At 45.7% G+C, this 19,652-nt stretch overlaps 3 protein-coding genes across 6 annotated transcripts; all 3 read right to left on the reverse strand.

Annotated features, from left to right (window-relative positions):
* Positions 1 to 185: 185 nt before the first annotated feature.
* leng1 (leukocyte receptor cluster (LRC) member 1) lies at positions 186 to 4,691 on the reverse strand. Its single transcript, XM_019869037.1, has 5 exons — positions 4,641 to 4,691; positions 3,416 to 3,593; positions 2,503 to 2,685; positions 1,689 to 2,002; positions 186 to 820 (listed from the first exon to the last, which is right to left on the reverse strand). Exons 2-5 carry the CDS (start codon positions 3,545 to 3,547, stop codon positions 601 to 603), a joined length of 849 nt encoding a protein of 282 aa, XP_019724596.1. The 5' UTR covers positions 3,548 to 3,593; positions 4,641 to 4,691; the 3' UTR covers positions 186 to 600.
* A 519-nt stretch (positions 4,692 to 5,210) lies between these two features.
* Positions 5,211 to 12,675, reverse strand: tmc4 (transmembrane channel-like 4). Of its 2 annotated transcripts, XM_019869035.1 has the most exons (16): positions 11,980 to 12,673; positions 11,681 to 11,909; positions 11,419 to 11,570; positions 10,875 to 11,024; positions 10,683 to 10,768; positions 9,678 to 9,823; positions 9,408 to 9,555; positions 8,883 to 9,041; positions 8,619 to 8,776; positions 7,853 to 7,973; positions 7,532 to 7,629; positions 7,256 to 7,439; positions 6,668 to 6,798; positions 6,408 to 6,563; positions 5,494 to 5,572; positions 5,211 to 5,400 (listed from the first exon to the last, which is right to left on the reverse strand). In XM_019869035.1, the coding sequence occupies exons 1-16, from the start codon at positions 12,023 to 12,025 to the stop codon at positions 5,317 to 5,319; spliced, it is 2,127 nt and encodes a 708-aa protein (XP_019724594.1). In that variant the 5' UTR covers positions 12,026 to 12,673; the 3' UTR covers positions 5,211 to 5,316. The 2 variants fall into 2 exon arrangements, with proteins under 2 accessions (XP_019724594.1, XP_019724595.1); XM_019869036.1 differs by lacking the exons at positions 6,408 to 6,563; positions 6,668 to 6,798 and having other exon boundaries at positions 11,980 to 12,675.
* Positions 12,676 to 13,420: 745 nt separating this feature from the next.
* mboat7 (membrane bound O-acyltransferase domain containing 7) lies at positions 13,421 to 19,634 on the reverse strand. Of its 3 annotated transcripts, none has more exons than XM_019869040.1 (9): positions 19,539 to 19,634; positions 18,341 to 18,423; positions 18,072 to 18,201; positions 17,071 to 17,197; positions 16,833 to 16,989; positions 14,888 to 15,083; positions 14,493 to 14,645; positions 14,180 to 14,356; positions 13,421 to 14,043 (listed from the first exon to the last, which is right to left on the reverse strand). In XM_019869040.1, exons 2-9 carry the CDS (start codon positions 18,414 to 18,416, stop codon positions 13,653 to 13,655), a joined length of 1,407 nt encoding a protein of 468 aa, XP_019724599.1. In that variant the 5' UTR covers positions 18,417 to 18,423; positions 19,539 to 19,634; the 3' UTR covers positions 13,421 to 13,652. The 3 variants fall into 3 exon arrangements, with proteins under 3 accessions (XP_019724599.1, XP_019724598.1, XP_019724601.1); XM_019869039.1 differs by having other exon boundaries at positions 19,535 to 19,575; XM_019869042.1 differs by lacking the exon at positions 19,539 to 19,634 and adding an exon at positions 19,364 to 19,513.
* Positions 19,635 to 19,652: the final 18 nt, after the last annotated feature.

Consider the following 19,652-nt stretch of genomic DNA (forward strand, 5'->3'; position numbering starts at 1 on the left):
TGACATGTCAACTGGTGAATACGATTAAAGCGAGATCAAATGAATTTAACACGAGTGGACTCGAAGTGGATGAGTGGAAACAGGATGTGGCTGAGCTCAATTGGCACAGTTTTTGCGGTTATCATTATTGTGGGTTGTCGTTTGTCCATATGTACAAAAGCACTGCAATAGTCCAACACTTTCGGAGCCTGACTTGCGAATTTAATTCAATCAATCACATCTCCACATTCCCCCTCTGAAGTGAATGGAAAAGTCATGAATCCCGTCTGTGCCTTGAAGGGGTGTGGCCTAATGAGTGACACGAGCTGGAGTCGGTTTGTCCAGCTCGTTCAGTGTGAGCGCCTGGATGCAAGTCGTGGCCTACAGCAGCTTCTTCAAATGTCCTTATTTCAATATTTATGCGTTTGACTACTGATCCAAGAAATGAAGGTCACACAATAACAAATGAGGCAACTCACAAGTCACTGGTTTCTCGCATACGACATGAAAATCATTTGTTAAAACTGATTCGGACACTTTTCCTTCGAATGAACAAAATATTTACATCGCTTGTTGCGCGTCAAACGCGGCCCGCCATTTTTCTGGGAACAAACCCAAAGTTCATAATTTTAGAATCTCGTCCCTCCAGCTGTCTCTGTCGCGCCGTTGCCGCTTGCGGGCCAGCTCCGGGAAGTAGGCGCTGTTGTAGGGCCGGTCTCGCTCATTCACTTCCTTGCCCGACTCCTTGTCCTTGCCATTCCGTTGAGCCAGCAGCTCCTGGGCCCGCCGCCGTTCCTCCGCCTCACGCTGCAAACGCTCTGCACGGAGTCTCTCGATTGAGCTAGCGAGACGAGGCAAGCAGACCGGTGACTGATTATTGAGCTGGAGTCAGTTCACTTGAAACAATTTTGAAAAATCATCTCATTGCAAACTTCCAACCCAGCCCCCAAATATTGCGTTTGCAATTTTTTTTTTCCAAGACCACCTTCCCCTGTATTTTTAGTAAACATAAGCAATACATTATTTTGTATGAAATGACACAATATCAACTAAATCATCAAATGAAACATCAATTAATTAGGAAAGGCAGTTTATCTACTAGTTGTTAACGCTCTGAGCACCGCTGATGTGAAATGCCATCACTGGTAATCCTCGCAACTACTTTTTTGTTTGTTTTTTTATTTTTAAAGTGCGGAGAAAAGTCTCAGCCAAATCTGGCTAGAATCTAGCTGCTAGATCAGAAAGCTGGCAACATTAGGAAAAAAAAATATATGGTCAGCAGATGGCAGCATGAAATCTCTTTTGGAGGAGCTCACCAACAAGGAGAAAGCTCCTAAAACACGGCACTTTGGGTGACGGGACCTTGACAAGCAACTTGTGATTGTCACAAAAGAGAGAAAAGATGGTGGACCTTATAAACAGATGATTTGGATGACACCATTTCCTGCTGATGATTAAAACAAGGAAGGAACAAACTCTTGTTGTGTCAGTTGATAGTTTCTGTGCTGACACCCTCTTGAATTGAAAGAATTCATTTGCCAACCATGAAAGACCTGACTTGACTTGCAGTCCTGCAAGCGTTCCTCATGACAACTTCAAATTACAAAGTCGTCCGAAAAATAAATAGCGGTGCTCAAGTAAAATGCAGCAACCTGAAAAAGATCCTCGGTTCCTCCTCCCCACTGGCACGCAGTAACGGGCTTTTTTACCTTTCCCCACGGCTGTGCTTTTCCCCTCTGTCACGCTTGTCTTTTTTCTTGCTCTTGTGCGTCTTCGTGGGCGTCTGGCCCAAAGCTTTCTTCATCTCCCTCAATGGGTCCAAACTGTCCTTCAGCCGCCGATCCTTCTTCTCCCGCTCCTCCTCGCTAAACTCCTTCCTCTTCTCGCCGGGCTTCTCCTTTTCTTTCTTTTTCTCCTCCTCCTTCTCCTTCTCTTGGCCAGTTTTCATGTACCAAGGCGTGACCTCGGTGCCCGGTTGGGGCCCGAGAGACACCAGTAAGCCGATGGCGCGCTCCTGTTTCTCCTGGAAATTGGCCACAAACACGCATTTCATTTACAGGGACAGTTTTCAAGGATGTCCTAAAGAAAGGGTCGAGGCTGCAGCTAACAAATGTCTTACAAATCGAGTTTTCTGCCGATGATTGGATTGATTAAACGGATAACAATAAATTTTGCACAATAATGTCCACTTGGTGTCGCCATAATACCATTCTCCCTGTAGTATCCGTGAAATTGTGTGTGTATGGCCTTAGAAGGCGAGGCCCGATCTGGTGAGTGACGTGGGCGTCAGCAAACGAGAGAGTGGGGCTGGCGGTAGTGAGCTCAGGTTTGTGTGACTGAATGATGTGAGTTATTCAACTGATCGAGCAACCACAACAACAGACAACGTAAAACAAGAAGCAGAAAGGGGTGGTGGTGCATCTATTAATTGGCAACTAATCGTTTTTTTTTTTTTTGTTTTGTCCAATTCAGTGACCAAATAAATCGCGTTCATTAGTTGCAGCCCTGAGAAATAGTACCTACCTTCTCCTCTTTCTTTTCTTTGAGATACTCCTCATTGTCCTTTTTCTCCACAGACTCCTCGAGGGGGAAGAGGTTGAGATGCTCCAAGGCTCCGCCGCGTTCCTCATCTTTCACCTCCTGGCTTCCTCCTGCTTCCGACTGTAGAGCCGCTCGGGCTTTCCTTCGCAGAAACTCGGTGCGTGCCTGGAGGTGCGTGAGAGAAGACGCCGTGTAATCGCAGGGAACGGTGAGAGCACTTAGCGCAGAGCGCGGCCTTCTGCCAATACAAACACCGGGGACCTGGAGGTCAAGCGATCCTGGAGCCACATCAAAATTGATTTTTTATTTTTTGCTTGGCTTACAACCACAACAAAGCTTTGGAAAAATGGGTTGTGTAGTGTTTGCATTATTACCCAAAGAGTATTACAAAACAAAGACACACACATGATTACAAGTCAGCTCAATAAACAGGCTGTTAACCATTTTATTTTACACCAACCAAAATGTCACAATAAGAGGAGGATAGACGTGAATTCTGTAGGTTCTGCCATCCAGTGGAAGCACATTTAATTGTTCTTTTGACACTATAGGCATTCATAGATGAAGAACCACAATGGGTAGGACATCAACAATTTGGGCTAGCAATTCAGTGAAAGTGGCTCATCTTCCCACGGCGCAATTGTTCGGAATCACAGGCTTAAGTCACGCACTCGTCATTGGTCAGTCTACCAGGAAATGTCGACGTGACGCACCAGTGAGGAGTCCAAGAGACGAAAAATCACACTAGCATGAACATGACTTCATGCTGCTGCTATGTTTTTGTTTTTAATATGCAGGACTCCACAGCTACTATTACATACCGAATAACCATTTTCCACTGTGCCTTATCGACCCCTATCCTATTCGTGTTCGTGCGTGTGGAACAACGAGTCACCTCTTGCTCGGCACGCTCCACTCTCCGCTTGGCCTCTCGCTCCTCCGCGGCTGCCTGAGCTTCATCTCTCCTCACCCGGGCAACATTGTCCTTGTTGCGAACGTGCCAGCTCTTCTTGGGGAGAATGTTCATGGTTAAGTCCGCAGGATGCTGGTTAGCCCGCTAAGCTCAGCATCTACTGTGGCGGAAAAGAATATTGAACGCTTCAATCAATGAAACATCTCAAACAGGAGTGTCACTTAACACATAACAGTACATAGCCTAAACTACAATATAAAAACTTACGCGTGGTCGAGTATGACGGAAAGCTGAATGAATCGTGAGATCTGTGTACTAGTACGCCCCATGTCCTCACTAGTAAGACAATTCAGCACACTGGTCGAGGAAATGTGTCTTACTGAGAATGTTTTTTTTTTTTCCACTACTGTGTGACTTTTCTTCACAAACGTGCCAGCTCTTCTTGGGGAGAATGTTCATGGTTAAGTCCGCAGGATGCTGGTTAGCCCGCTAAGCTCAGCATCTACTGTGGCGGAAAAGAATATTGAACGCTTCAATCAATGAAACATCTCAAACAGGAGTGTCACTTAACACATAACAGTACATAGCCTAAACTACAATATAAAAACTTACGCGTGGTCGAGTATGACGGAAAGCTGAATGAATCGTGAGATCTGTGTACTAGTACGCCCCATGTCCTCACTAGTAAGACAATTCAGCACACTGGTCGAGGAAATGTGTCTTACTGAGAATGTTTTTTTTTTTCCACTACTGTGTGACTTTTCTTCACACTCATAGGAGATCTTTGACAAACTAGTAGGACAACTGCATATTACTAGTGAGGGTCAAGTACTTGTGGGTATGTATGATGATAGTGCTACGCGGGGTGTACAGGAGGCTACTAGTGCAGCACAGTAGTGCCACCAGTGCAACATAGTGATAGGACCTCAATTATACCGGCAATAAAAGGATATCTAATACACCTTTAAACAGCTTCCTTGCACTAGTTGGCGCTTTTGTCCTCGTTTGGGGAAAAAAAATGCTCAAGCGACTTTGCATAGGCTACAACAAGCATATTAAAACTAGCATTAGCGCTCTCTTCTGTAAGCATTCGCTAGTGGACATGAGCCCATTGTTAAGTTTACCCGACAGGCTCTCGAACACATAACAGTACATGTTTAATAATATACTGATGAAAAAGAAGATCAAATCGATGGAAACAACATACCTGGCAGAAAGTTGCATTTGCTAGGCAGCCACCGGAAGACCACACCGGAAGTAAACACGAAACGTCTTGCAACGACACCATTTGAACTCTGGATGTCGCCGTATGCCGTTTAATTTATTAATATGAACTAAGACGTCGTAGACGAATGATGCAAAGTCATGCAAAATCGAATAAATGGCATAACCTGTATTTAGACTTTTTGATGTGGTTTCTTCCCATCGCGCATTGCAAAGTGAAATGGCGGCATTTGTTTTCAAGCGCAGCCCGCTGAATTTTTGGTTGGGCTATCTGCCCATCAGTTCTGCGGTTTGGGATTCAAACCTCGGCTGGAGCCTTCCTCTGTGGAGTTTGCACGTTACTCCACGGCTTTCCGCTGAAAGTCCACATCCCCAAAAGATGCATGATTCTAAATTGTCCGCAGGTATGAATCAGAGTGTGGATTGGGTGGCAACCAAGCCACGTGATACCCCACCACCCGTAATCAGGGCAGATGTGATCCAAAACGGACGGATAAATATTTCACACTCACCACAAAATCATGAATCTTCAACCGACTTGCTGGTACACAAATGATGTAAAAATAAGTTTTTATTTTACATGATTATTTTTTTTCATAACTATCATCAATATCTGCATCTTAACTGCAATAAAACAGTCCGCAATGGGGAAACGTTAGTCACGCAAAGTCTCTTGTTGGTATCTGCAGTTGGCGACTCATATTCTCAATCTGTTTAACCAAGAACTGCTTGTCACGGCCCTCCTGTGAGGGGGGAAAAAAGTGGTAGGACCACACAAAGGTACAAAAATAGACAAACCAATCAAGGAAAAAACGTGCAGAGTGACCACATCTTACCTGTTTGAGTTGAGCTCTGAGCAAAGTAACAATTTTTCCATAAACAGCTGCCAGAGCGATGACATAACACATCACTACGCTGTTGGGGGGAAAACGAAAAGAATCATTTTGCATGGAAGGATTGCATAATAGGCATACAATGGACACAACATTAGGTACACCAGCACAAAAATTATTTCAAAACATTTCTTGAGTGGCGTGTTTTAGTGAGCAGGTGAGCTGGACTTCAGGCGATAGGTGGGGTACCCCCAGGACTGCTCGCCAGCCAACCACAGGCCACATACAGACAGATATCGATTGGCAAAAATAGCCACAGACTATTGAGAGTTTTCAACCAACATGTTTTCAGAATGTGGGGGAAAAAGTTGGGTGGCACAACCGGTGATCAAGTCCACCTCACAGTGCGGAGGTCCGGGGTTCCATTCCAGGCTCCGACCATCCTGTGTGGCGTTGGCATGTTTTCCCCGTGACTGCGTGGGTTTTCGCCGGGTACTCCTGTTTTCTCCCACATTCCAAAAATATGCATGGTAGGTTTATGGAACGCTCTAAATGATCCGTAAGTGTGATTGTGAGTGCGAATGGTTATTTGTCCATGTGTGCCTTGCGATTGGCTGGCCACCAGTTCAGGGTGTACCCCGCCAACGGCCCGGAGACGGCGGGGATAGGCTCCCGCACGCCCATGTACACAATCATGAACCCATGGTACATCAACGTTAAACTATTCAAAACAAACAAACCACCCTCACATTTGGCTCATCAGTGGTATATATATTTTTTTCCGATTTGGACCGAGTACAAATAAATGAGGTTGTCAGCAAAATAAAAAAAAAAAAACACTTCATTAGGATTGACTCCTCAGATGGCACGTAATGTTGTGGCCATGTGTTGATGTGTAATCGTGCAACTTCACTGACCAAGACAATGCAAAGAGAGGGACAGAGAATGCCTGGGATCCAACGAAGAAGAGAAAGTCCTGCGTGACTTCCGAGAGGCGGTAGAAAGACATTGGAACGATGGCCCACATGTAGGGGAAGAAGCGGAAGGGCCCGCAGCCCATAGATGGATGGATCCTGAAGAACCAAACGTGGCTCTTCAACAACGGCTGTGCATCCATTTTTGGCAACACGACACGATAGGACGTAACGATTCATAATCAGCCAAGGCGACGACTCACTCGGCCACGCTGTAGATCATAACCAGAGTGGCCATGGCCCATCCGAACAGCAGCACCATCAGGAAGAAGAAGTTGGAGGTGGTGGAGCGGAAAGTCTTGAGTGCGGGGCGGCAGTTGGCGAAGAGTGTGACCTGAGGGGACGCGACGCAGCCGGTTGGACTATTGAAACCCTTTCGAGCCGACACCCGCTATCCAGCGGAACTGACTCTTTTTCCTCGCTAGTAGAACAACTGTGGCATTCGAAGCAAGCACGGTGAAGCGGCATTTAGCTGTTCTGCGGCACGCAAATGGAATTAAGTTGCCAACAGAAGCAAAGTCGGCCCCAAGTATAAATGCCTTTAAATCCACGGTTAAAAAAAATGCATTTAAATGTCTGACGGATTCCAGTAATGTGATTTCTTTTTTTTCAAACAATGTGGGGCTCGGGTGTTGTCTGTGAAATTGAAGTCAGCTTTCCCAAAACTGTCGTTAGTCAGTTGCTTTGTGGGACAAAGAGTGTACGAATACGATACAGCGAGTGGACGCCGTATATCAAGGACATCAAATCAATGCTCAAATGGCTTTCCCGAGACGAGTCAAGCGGTTTACCTTCTTGCAGTAGAAGAGGATGACAAACTTGGCGGTATTAATAAGGGGCAGCAGGGGGCAGAAGAGAGCCCCCGTCCAGACCACCGTCTGCCCATCCACCAGGTTCAGCACGTTGGCAGACACCACAAACTCCTGCCGCCCCACCCATCGAGCCACCTTGTTGGACCAGTTGTCCACCAGCATCCTGTCAAACACAAGCGAAAGACTGCAGCAGTCCCCCCGGCGCCCAAAAATGGAAACGTGAGACAGACAGTGACGCCATTCATTTCGGCGCACCTGCGCGGAAACTCGACCAACACCAGCGCGCCGATGGTGACGATGAGGTCGAAAAGTGTCAACTTGTACATTTCCTGCCCCACTCGCGTTTCCCAGCACTGAAACAAACATGAAAAAGAAAATGCACAATGTTGACCTACAAGCACAAACACAGTATGATGCTTACAATTCGGCTGAAGTGGTAAAAGCGCTCACGCACTGGACTTCAGTATTAGTACAGGTATTGACGTTAAAAAAAAAAAAAAAAAAAAAAAAAAAAGAGAGAGAGAGAGAGAGAGAGAGAGAGAGAGAGAGAGATGTGTGACGTTTGTGAATGCTTACCGGGTACTCCTCGTGGTTATACTGACACAGGTCACACTTCTCCAAGTCCACCTGGCATTTGATCTGACCCCAAAGGGTGAACAGCAAAACTCCCAAGCTCACCAAGCGCAGGAACACCGACCTGAACATGAGAGAACGCAATGACGGAATACTGTCGCGATTGCCGCCGGTGTTTGAATTTTATCACGAGAAAAGGAGTCCTCGTAGCACGCAGTTGTCAACTGATTGGTTTAGATCGTGTCGAGATGAGTTCAGCACTGAAGAAGTGTTCATGTTGACAAAGCCACAGATTTACTTGCATGACTGTTGTACTCTCATCTTCGATTCATGTTTGTGCCACACATTTTGGCTTAAAAAAAAAAAAAGAATGGCATATTCCATCACAATTGCAATATTGTTGGCAGGAAAAGAAAAGAAAAACGAGAGATGACTTTTCAAAATCGTTCAGCCCCGATATGAAATCAGTGCCTCAAACGTCTTTCCATAGCCATTTATCATGGAAACATATGGAATGAATATATTTACGCCACAGATATCATTCCTTTTTGTGGCGTTGTGGTCTCAAAAGCCACATCTTCAGGTGTCTAGTTGTTCTGGCAACACAAATTCATTTGACGAGAACCGGGATGGCGAGGAGCGTGCCGTGTGGCGGGCATCCCCCCCACTTTCTACGTGTTGCCATCGAGTGAAGGATAATCATTTTTGCCTTGTCGTTACAATAAATCCTGGCGTCAACAATTCAAGTCCACAAATATGCTGCCCAAACCTCAGCAGCGCCAGGATGACTGTGGTGCTGGGCCGATAGCGCTCGACCAGGGCGATCTGCTCGCAGAGCAACGGCACCAGGAAGTTACCAGCGGTGATCACGATGGACGGCAGATACTCCAAAATTAAACCCAGAATTCCGATCTGACCGCTCCTCCTCTGTATGGGGGCAAAAAAACAAATAAACAAACAAACAAAAAAAAAACAAATCCGTCACACTTCCTACAATAAATTCGGACCACGTGAGGCAGTCATGAGTGCTTACCTGACTGAAAACGGTGGCCTCAAAGATGCTGAAGCAGGCTGCCCCGATGAGCCCCAACGCAACAAAGCCCAGGAAGATGCGAAGGGTGTACAAGACGACCTTCTGAGACAAGGTCAGAGAGGCTGCTCTCTCCTTCATGAGTTGCTCCTCCAGATCCACCTGAGTGGAGCAAAAATAGTTTCTTCCACTTTGTGCTCGAGCGCTGATTAATGAAGAGGTCAGATCAATGCTCCTCAAGGGAACTGAAAAATGGTCACCTAACTAATTTTTTTTTTTTTTTGGGGGGGGGGGGTAGGGTTCGGATTGTGTAGACGGGATTTTGGCCTCTTGACCCTTCCATTTTTCTGTACGCAGCCCTTGAAGGAATAAGTTTGGACACCTCGACATGAAGCCAAGTGGACCTTTTCTAAGGCCAACCGATGTGCTTGCTTAAAATACACAACTTGCAGTTCTCTTTGTCTTCTGTTTATTTTGACAGTAAGCGACTGATGAACCCGAAAGGTGGTCTGCATGTCCCGATCTGACCTGCAGCCGGTAATGGATGTTTTTCTGCTTCAGCTTGGTCGCTCGGTCTCCCAGGCAACCGTAGTCCCAGCCCGTGAACACGATCATGCTGTAGTTGCCCGCTGCGCTGCCTCCCGTCGCCACGGCAATGCGAGCCGCCGTCCCCATCCTGCATGAGAGCGGCCGGGGAGGGGGGGACGAGTTCGAGAGGAAATTGCGTTTATTTGTTCGGTCAAATGAACGCGCATATGGCGAGCGCAAAACACAAAGCGAGTTTGTTCTGTGACTGACCGAGCCATGATGCAGATGAGGCAAAATGCAAAGTAGAAGACGACAGTGAAGAGGTAGGCCAGCGGGATGTTGTAGGAGAAGTTCCTGTCGCCCACCAGCGTGTTGCTGTAGTAGCCATAAAACAAGTACGAATACTCCATGAAGCCCTGAACACAGGGAGAACTGGTCGTCAGAAAGCGTACAGAGCAACGTGTACAACTCATTACATCCTTGTTTCCCAACTTTTACCGAGCAAAGGTATATATCCGAAAGGAGAAAAATGCTGCAGCACCATCCATCCATCTTCTAATCTTACTTATCCTCACGAGGGTCGCGGTGGGTGGTGGAGACTATCCCAGCCGTCTTTGGGCACTAGGCGGGGGACACCCTGAACCGGTTGCCGGCCATTCGCAGGGCACACAGAGACGAACAACCATCCATGCTCACACTCACACTTAGGGACAATTTAGAGTGTTCAATCAGCCTGCCATGCATGTTTTTGGAGAGCCGGGATCGAACCCATGACCTCTGCACTGTGAGGTCGACGCGCTAACCACTCGGTCATCGGACCGCCCTATGCCGCAGCACATGTCACAAAAAGGATATGAGAGGAACTTTTTTTTGGGGGTGGGGCCATACTAAAGTGTAATTGCGCATCCAGTACAGTAGGTGGCAGCAGCACTTTCACAGTCAGAGAGCGTGCAAGGAGTATTCGCTCTTTTACAGAGGTGTACTTGCAATAATTTTACAGACAAATGATACTATTGATAGTTGCGGCGGGTACTTGGGGGGGGGGTGCAAAATATTTTCTTCTTCTTGAGGGGGGGTTGGGCATAACAAAACACAATTAAGAAGCACTGCACTAAAGTAAATAAGAAGTACCAAGAGTCAAAGTTATCCAAATAATCAATGAAGTACCATTAAAAAAAACAAAAAAATGGCATTAAATTGGTATTCAGTGAAATTGCAAATGTTCTCTGCCGTTGCCATTTCAGCGAGTTGCCTCGGGTCGCTTGAGTTTCTCACCATTCCTGAAAGGAAGTCAAGGACGTAGTTATAGAACGCCACCAAGCCTTGAGGATTGGGATCATATTTCATGCATTCCTCGGGCCCTGCAAAACACGCACGCACGCATGCAGCACAAGGCCTCAACAAAGCGCACTTGCAAAGGCAGCGTGTACGCAACACGTGCATCCCGTCGTTGACCGGAGCGCTTACCGGTGTGGTTCGCGGGGCTGCTGTGTACGGCTCGGAGGACGATGCTGGGGATGACGACGAACCCGGCGATCAGTAAGAAAGACACCAAATTGAGTAGCACCAGGAAACGCAGGAGCAGGAAGTAAGACTGGACACCGCCGCCAAAGTTGCCTGAGGGGACCAAGTGAAAAAAGATGCCGTGTATGAATTGTGCTGAAGGTTGGAAAGCTGAAGTGACACGCGAAGGGATTGCGGTAAATATCGAAATGTAAAGAGCTAGCTTCGAAATGCATTCACTGTGGAAGGCGGTGGTGAATGTGTCAAGCTATCTCATTTCATTGGGAAAATTTGGGATCGTGAGAAATTTCCCGGATGGCCGCAAAATTTTCAAGTGAGAATTCATGGTCGGTCAATCAAGCCAATTATGTAAAATATCTCTCAAATATGTGACTGTCATTTCGAAAAAAAAAAAATTGGGGGCCAGGGGTAAAAAAATGTGACATTCTGAGAATCTCGGGACTCTTGGAAACTGAATAAACTGAACAAAATAGTTAATGTAGAGTACCTCCAATCTGCTGCAAAGACTTCCTCCACAGCATAAAAAAGTTTAGGAACTCTCCGGCAACGTTTCGGATTTTCTTGAGCATTTTGCGCTTCTTTTGTTTCCAGGACGTCATCCTGGAGGAAGCGACGGGCACGTGCATTTCCTGCACCTGCCTGGAGACGGAAAACAATGCGCATGGCGATAGAAAATGTGGAGTTGACCTTTACTACAAAACGAGATTTAATTCACAGTAATTATCTTTAAAAAAAAATAAATTTCAGACCTCACAGCTCTTTTCAGCACCATGGGCAGAGGGATGGTGCGCAGCTCCCGAAGCTCCTGGCCCGATTCTCTGCCGCCATCCACTTCTTCATCGTCCACATCCGCATCCCTCTCTCCTTCTGTGGCTGCCGGGTCCCAGTTGAAGTGAGGGTAGTTCCGGCTGGACCCTCGAGACGAAGGACGTCTTAATCTCAGCGTGCCCTGGCCATTGGAGTACACGTAATCTGCCACTGAGAGACAACGGAGGGTTTGAGACAGGCAAGCGAATCAATTGGAGTGCTGGGAGGAATAAGGACTCACCTTCCGCGTATTCATCGTCTCCATATCCTGGTCTGTGTGGGTCCATTCCTCAAACGTTAGGCTGTCACTATGAATACAAGTCAAAATAAGAGGAAGGCAAAAAGGGGAGTTTGTTTTGAGGGAACTGGATTTCCTGGATTGTCTCTCCCCTCCTCCGATGGACTTTACTCTCTTTGAAGGAAGACACACACTTCCTTGTATTCTATTGTTTGCTTTAACCCATTCTCACCCGCAACAATGGAGCACAATTCATTCCATTCAAAGAATAAATAAGTACATAGAGGGAAAATTGTGGATAAAAATCCTTAATGTCCTGACAACATAAATGATTTGGCAAGCAACTACTATGTACATTACGCATTAAATACAACTTTTTGGGTGATATATAAAACGAGACCAAGATGAATGATTTCAAATTTCTTTTCCACCATTGATGTGATCAATAACTCGCACAACTCAATGGGGGGGGGGGGCAAAGAGGGGGCCCGAGTTAATTTGGGGTTATTGAAAGGCACTTTAATTGGTGGCAGGTGCATGCCGACTCCCATTTAAAATGAAATCAAATGCGACTGCTTTCACATTGCCAGTAATGTGAGGGTGTGCACACTTATGCAACCACGTTTTATCACTGGGTTGTTTTTACTTCTGCTTTTGAAAAGATTTGAAATGATTTATCTTGGTCTCGTTTTTGTTGTTGTTGTTATTTACAATACAATAAAATACATCCTGATTTATATAGCGCTTTCACAACAGCTGCAGCTGTAACAAAGCGCTTATTTCACAAAAACCTGGCATTTGACCAGGGGTGTGTAGACTTTTTATTCCTCCTAATTCTGAAGTTGGGACCTTACAAGATGATATGAACAGTGGTGGGATACCATTTCCATACAGGGGAAGGAAAAAAAAAACTGCTGTGAGGCAACAGGCAGGTGTGTTTGTGTTGTCAAGGTGCAGTTCACAGCGACAGCTAAACCGACGTCGTCTCAAAAGACACTGATCAGTGCAATTTCATTCTTTGCCATGTGAATGGCAGGTAACATACGTGCGGCGCACGTCACGGTTCAGCGTAGAACTCAAAGCAGGGAATGCCACAGCAGGAAAAGTGACCGCAGGGCTAATGTGACCAAAAATGCAGAAACAAAAAATAAATAAATAAGAGACACGTGCAATCCAGATGAATTGCAGTACCAGTACTTGATCACAGAATCGTCTGGGGCATACAACATGCAACCTTCCTTTGGACTTTAATGCTGTTCAATGTGACAAGCAGGTAGGTAGTTGAGTGGGTTTGGGTGGGTAGACAGATAGATAGATAGAATGGCACTCCACTTTTATTTTTATGATGATTGAGTCAACGCTAAGTCATTCTCTTTGTTTCATGTTTCATTTGATTGTAGATTAAACGGGGAGTGGCAATAAACAGCTTGAATTCTTTTTTTCTTTTTTTTTTTTTTAAATGAAACTCATATATGTTGTGAAGTGAGTCGAGTCGAGCTAAGTTGAGTTCGCCGCCACCCAAATCAGCCCGACGACAGCTCGTATCTTGGAAAAATTCAAAGCTGGGTCACTTGTATCGCATAGCAAGAATGAACATGTCCAGAAACGTGTGATGTGTAAAAGTCTTGAGCAAACGCCGCCTCCCGTCCCTCCAGTTGAGTCAAGCGACATCCCATTCAGTGGTGTTTTTCAGTTTTGTCGTCACGTGTTATTTTGGACTTATCTGTCTTCCCCTTGTCTCCTCGCCTGGCTCCCTCGAGGACCCCGCACACTATCATACAGCCCACAGCCAGCACGTGCACGGCGAAGTAGATGGACGACCAGTAGCTGATGGTGTCGGAGGCTTTGAGCAGCACAAAGCCCATGCACATGTAATCGTAGGCTCGCATCTTCAGGAACCAGTGGATCCCGTCGAAGATTTTCTGACCGCGGGGGCCTAGCCGGGCGCGGACCGACGCCTCCATGGCCGACTCGGCGGCGATGCAAAGCGGGATGGTGAGGAAGGAGAGGTAGTATCCGGCATGGAGGCCGTGCCAGTAGGCGCTGATGAACATGGTCCAGCCCGCCCTAAGTACAGAGTACACTTGTCATTTCATGCTCAGACTGAGGGAGATAGTCCGCCTCGATCCGAAGAAGCGTCAAAGCGGCGTTTGCCATATGTTGTCAAGTGCAGAAAATCAAAACACACATTTCCCTCCCTCACCTGAGCGCGTAGGACTTGAAGGGGGCGTTGGGGTAGATGTAGTGGTGCAGCCACCACTGCACCGTCATGTTCCAGTAGCGCATGCCGTGGCGCACCTTCACGCAGAAGTCCGTGTTGTAGCAGTCGATGTTCTGGATGGTCTTAAAGTCGTACGTCTCCTCGGCCAATGAGTCGACGCTTGAGGAAAACAGAAACATTTGCGGTAAAGAGGGGGTTCAGTATCATGCGCGAGGACACTTGGACAAGGTTGCAATGGCCGGTGATCGAACCCCCGTTGAACCCCCTTGGTTGGGAGACGACCACTTTCGGGTACCTGTAGCGGACGGTGGGTCCTCCGCCCGGTTTGCACTGAGCCCGTTCTGGATAGCAGCCCAGACCGGCGCTGATGCATCCGGCCTCTGCGCCGCACCAGGCGGCGTAGAAACGCATCCTGAACGCGAAGAACACCGCCACCATGTAGAAAAACCTGACGTGACGGAGACGGACAAGAACAAGGGTGTTGGAAACAGGATTTCACAACACATTTTCAGACATAGGTCATGATGTCTGCGTCATACTGAGAGCTCTGTCTGAGAGAGAGAGAGAGAGAGAGAGAGAGAGAGAGAGAGAGAGAGAGAGAGAGAGAGAGAGAGAGAGAGAGAGAGAAGGGGAGAGAGAGAGAGGAGAAGAGTAAAATCCAACAAATGAAGTGTAAAGAATTAAAGTCACCTGAAAAAGAAATTGTGATCCAGGAACTGGTGGGTGCGGACATAAGCCAGCGGGAAGGCGGAGTTTACAGCCAGGAAGAGCGCACCGTAGACGGGCACCAGCTTCAGCCGCTGCAGGCACGGCACCCAGCCGGGCAGGGCCAACGGTTTGGGCTGCTCCAGCCAGTCGGTGTAAGTTTGGAAGCGAAAAAATGGGCCTTTTTTTTGGGGGGGGGAACGGAGAGAGTGAGAACAGGCGATCATGAAAGGACAATGATAGACGTGAATGAACAGTGGAGATGCCAGGTAAGGAAACCACAAAAGGGCAAAATGGAGAAAACGATGACTTTGGGTAAGGGGAAGAGCACAACAGCAGCAGAGTAGAGCTACAACAGAAGGGCTGAACCATTTTGAAAAATAATGGACTGAAAATTGGGATTGTTTTTTTTTTCGCCCCTCAATATGCTCATGAGACACGAATTAATGGGAAGGTTGTTACTGAAAGACAGTTTATTCGCGACTCCCGCTGGAGTCGTGAGATTCCTCAGCACCTTGATTTGCAAACGCTAACCCCCGATTTGCTGGTTTCTTTGATTATCAGAAGGAAGAGTATGAAGAAAGAAAGATTCAAAGCATCCCAATAAAGTGTCGATGTTTTCCAATCCTGGTGTCAAGGCGAGTCGCATCTTCCCATAGCTACGAGTAAGATACTTCAGGGTAATTTCAAAAGCATGTTTTTGAAAGTCTTGGTCTTGAATGATTTGCACTTTCCGTATTCTCAGCAAGATTTTTTTTTTTTTTGTTTTATTCCTTGACTTTGCTTTTCAATCGCTTTATTCATGTTTGTAACTGCTTTTAAATATCGGACTTTTATTTACAATATGGGAAGCAGGTTGCGGATTAAATGTGCAGCAAATTAGTGATTCAATGTATTTATTATTTCTTCTTCTTATTATTTTATTTATTTATTTATTTTTTTACGACCACTAGCAGAGATGAAAGTGGACTTTTCTGAAAATTCCGGGAAAAAATAAATAAATAAATAAACGTGTGTGTGTGTGTGTGTGTGTGTGTGTGTGTGTGTGTGTGTGTGTGTGTGTGTGTGTGTGTGTGTGTGTGTGTGAGACTGTCTGATTGCAGAAAATCAAGCTCGGGGCTGTGGAGAGTCGCCATTTTCATGCACTTTGAATTTGCGTTGTATCGTATTTTGAAGGCATTAAACATTACCAGAACGATAAGAGTGTTGCGACCAGATTAGACGCTCCTTGTGTTTATTATTATATTTCGAAAACACCACAGTTTTCATGCAGCTCATACCATATTATTTTGTTGTATTAATTCCGCCACACCTTAAATGCCGGTCCCTGAAAATATTGTCTGACTTAAACCGGTCCGTGGGGCAAAAAAGGTTGGGGACCCCTGTACTAAACCATGAGTCAAACGCCATCATGCCTTCTGTCATTATTACACAAACAAAAATCTCTTTACTGTTACTAGTGTTAGTGTCTCAATATGGCTAAGCTCGTGAAAGCAATACAACGAACTCAAACGCGTCTTCGTTCAATGTTGTCAACTAATATCCGGATTATGCAAATTTTCCTCAATTCTCCGGAGAAATTTTCATAAAAATTTGAAAAACCCGGAATTCCGGGAAAATCCGGAGGACTTTCATCTCTGCACTAGGTACTGCAAAAATTTTTAAGCCCCTTAACTTGCCTTCTACTAGATCGCAATGTCAATTTGAATTTGATGAATTGTTCAGCCCTCTACATTCTACTTGGTACTATTTAACTACAATACGTGTCATACGTGTACGGACTCACGCGATGTTGGATAGTAGCAGAGTGAGACAGAGAGAGAGAGAACAGTTAACAGTCACGCGTCAAGCCATTTCAACAGGATGAACAGGACAAGATGCAAATGTTTCCACATATCCTCTTACAAGTGACACGAGCTCGTGTCCCCACCTGTCATGACGCCCACGTAACAGTAGCTGTAGGACATGATGTCGTACAGCGACGGCTCCCGAGACAGATGAGCAACGACCGAAGACCTGCCGAAGGAGCTCACTTCCTTCTTCTTCTCCACGTGGAAGCCGTGTACCTCATTGGCCAGGCTCACCATCTAAGACGTAAAGCAGTGCAGAAAGTGGCAAAAAAAAAAAAAAAAAAACTTGTGGATTCCGTTTTGCGGGAGATCGTGTACCTTGAGAGTGAGAAGCAGCTGGACGGCGTTGGCAAAAGGTGTCGGCGCTGACAAACTGAACCACGTGACCAGCCGGAAGAAGAGGAGGTAGAGAAAAGTCCAGGCGAGACTCAACGCGGGCGCCAGCCTTTATGCGCAGACAAGAATGTGCTCAGGAGGAGGCCGGAATGTCATTCAAAACAAGTTGTCGTGGGTATAAAAAGTCGCTCTACAAACATCGGGTTTACAGTATGACAAAAAAAAAAAAGAGTCCAAGAAAAACTTTTTACACCATTAATGTGACCTACAACCTACACACCTCCACTGATTTTTTTTCTTTTCAAGGGAGAAGTCCAAATATACTCGGATAATGTGGTTGCACAAGTGTTCACACCCACTTATAACTGGGAAGCGCTTGTCTTCAAAATTATCTAGTCCCACTCAAATTTACTTTAACTCATGAAGTGCCGGCCATCCGACCCTTCTGTACTCTAGCACGTGAAAAAAAACAACAAGAAAAAAAAACTCAAAGACAAACCTGGGATGCAATGCCTGGATTATTTTAAAAAAAAAAAAAAAAAAAAAAAGATAAACCACATCCTTGGCACACACATGCCACCATGGACAAAGCCTCTGATTTACCACAAACGCATTTCAGATGTTCTAGTAGGCTTTTCATGACATTGTTTTGCTTTCTAACAGAAGCCTGATGGTTATGCGCGAACACTGACGGCTACTTTGAAGATAGCATGAGGCTGTCATCACTAAGCTTATGGTGTTCATTGGTTGATGAGCAGTGGCGTGTTTGCGCCAAACATTCCTCGTAGAATTATGGCCAAAAGGAACAGAACACATTTTGCTACATGCATGGTCTGTTTTTGTTTTGTTTTTTTTTTTAAATCATGTGCTATATTTTACTCTTCTCAAATATTTTGAGACTCCACTATATCCCGGTGGTCTACAAAAATAAATAAAAATGTAAAAATAAATAAATAAATAAATAAATAAACTACTCCAGGTACCTCCAGCTACTCTTGATAATAATCCACGTTCCGATCACCGTCACGAGCGAGTGGAGGGTGTGCACTTGACAGGTGGCGATAGTAATGGAGAGGCCCAGAAGCATGGCAGCCCCCTGCTTTACAGGAGGACCTGAAACCAAAAGACGATATCATCAAGACCCCAACTCCCATCTCCTGCCAAGCAGTGAACAATGAAACGCCACTGGACAAATTGTATTAGACAGATTACAACTGTCCAAAAACAAGGAAGGACTCCAAAAGACACTCACTGAGGTAACGGAAAAGGAATCCAAGCGGGATGGAGGCTGCTAGGACTCCCAAGTACACCAGCTCATCGGGAGACATCGTTGCTCTGCAAGACCAAAAAAATGGTGATAATATAGGAGAGAGTATCATAAAGGTTCCAGGACTGGTGTCACAAAAGATATATTTCAAATCCTAAGACATCCTGTGGCTTTCTCTTTGTTTAGTGCGCAAGAAAAGGAGCGCATTGGGGCAGGACAGCATGCCTGCTCAAAATCCCCTCAGCATCTGGCAGTCCTTGGCCGAGCACACTTGTGCAACCTCCCTACTCCCCCAAACATGATTGTTTTTTTTTTTAAAGACGTGGTCAACAAGATGGTCGTGATGATGGAGAATCTTTCGAGGCGTGCATGAAGGTGTAAACAGAGAATGCTGGAAAAGTCAATGGACTCCAGAGGAATACACTGAAGTTGAGAACTTGCCAGCTTGGATGTGAACTATATGTTGTGTGACAGAATTTCTCGAGCTCACCAAGTACATCGAAAATTGAGATTTTAATAAGAGAGCTGCAGGAAGAAAACATCTGCCTTTTCAGGTACATTGTGTTCTTTTAGTTGACCTTTTCTGAGCAAAGAATTAAAAATGTAACAACACCTCTGTGCATCACGATTACACTTATAGTAGGCTATAAGTACAGTTCAATTAATCTACCTAGAAGTCAAGTAAAACAAAAAAAGGAAGGCTTTTTCTACCTCAGTGCACGCTGACGTTCGTTATTTCTGGTTTTAGTGCTTTGTATGCACGAAGAAACTTTAGTTCGGGATAGGCAGCAATGTGGTACAAGGAACGATATAACATTTGCAAAGCAAATTTGAGGTTTTACACTGAAATGTGTTTTAGTAGCCAGGCTGTGTATCTGCACCCTATGAGTGTACATGTATTTAGAATCAAAACTATGCAGAACTCCGCCGGATTTTTCTTTGCCTTAACTAGGTTTAGGTCAACGTCGATTTAAAAATCGCTTCAGTGTAAAACAAGCGGTCACTCACATGGACAAAGCAGATATTGTTGAACGGGTTCGAAACGAAGTGAAAGTCAGCACCCGGGCGGGAAAAGCCGTTTCACAATGCTAACAGCACGACGGCGTAGAACATTCCAAACAGTTTCGATGGCAAGCGTAATAACAGTTTACACAAGCGTGTGACATGATGCCAACATACTTACACTGATGACTGCTCTGTGGAGACGAACCCAACCCTACTTTGCCATTCCGACAAGTCTCCGCAGATTCGTAAAAACTTCCGGGTTCGTGACGTTTCACTTCATAATTGGACGCGG

Source organism: Hippocampus comes, unplaced genomic scaffold (assembly GCF_001891065.2).
Source record: "Hippocampus comes isolate QL1 unplaced genomic scaffold, H_comes_QL1_v1.1 scaffold67, whole genome shotgun sequence".
Classification (NCBI taxonomy): domain Eukaryota; kingdom Metazoa; phylum Chordata; class Actinopteri; order Syngnathiformes; family Syngnathidae; genus Hippocampus; species Hippocampus comes.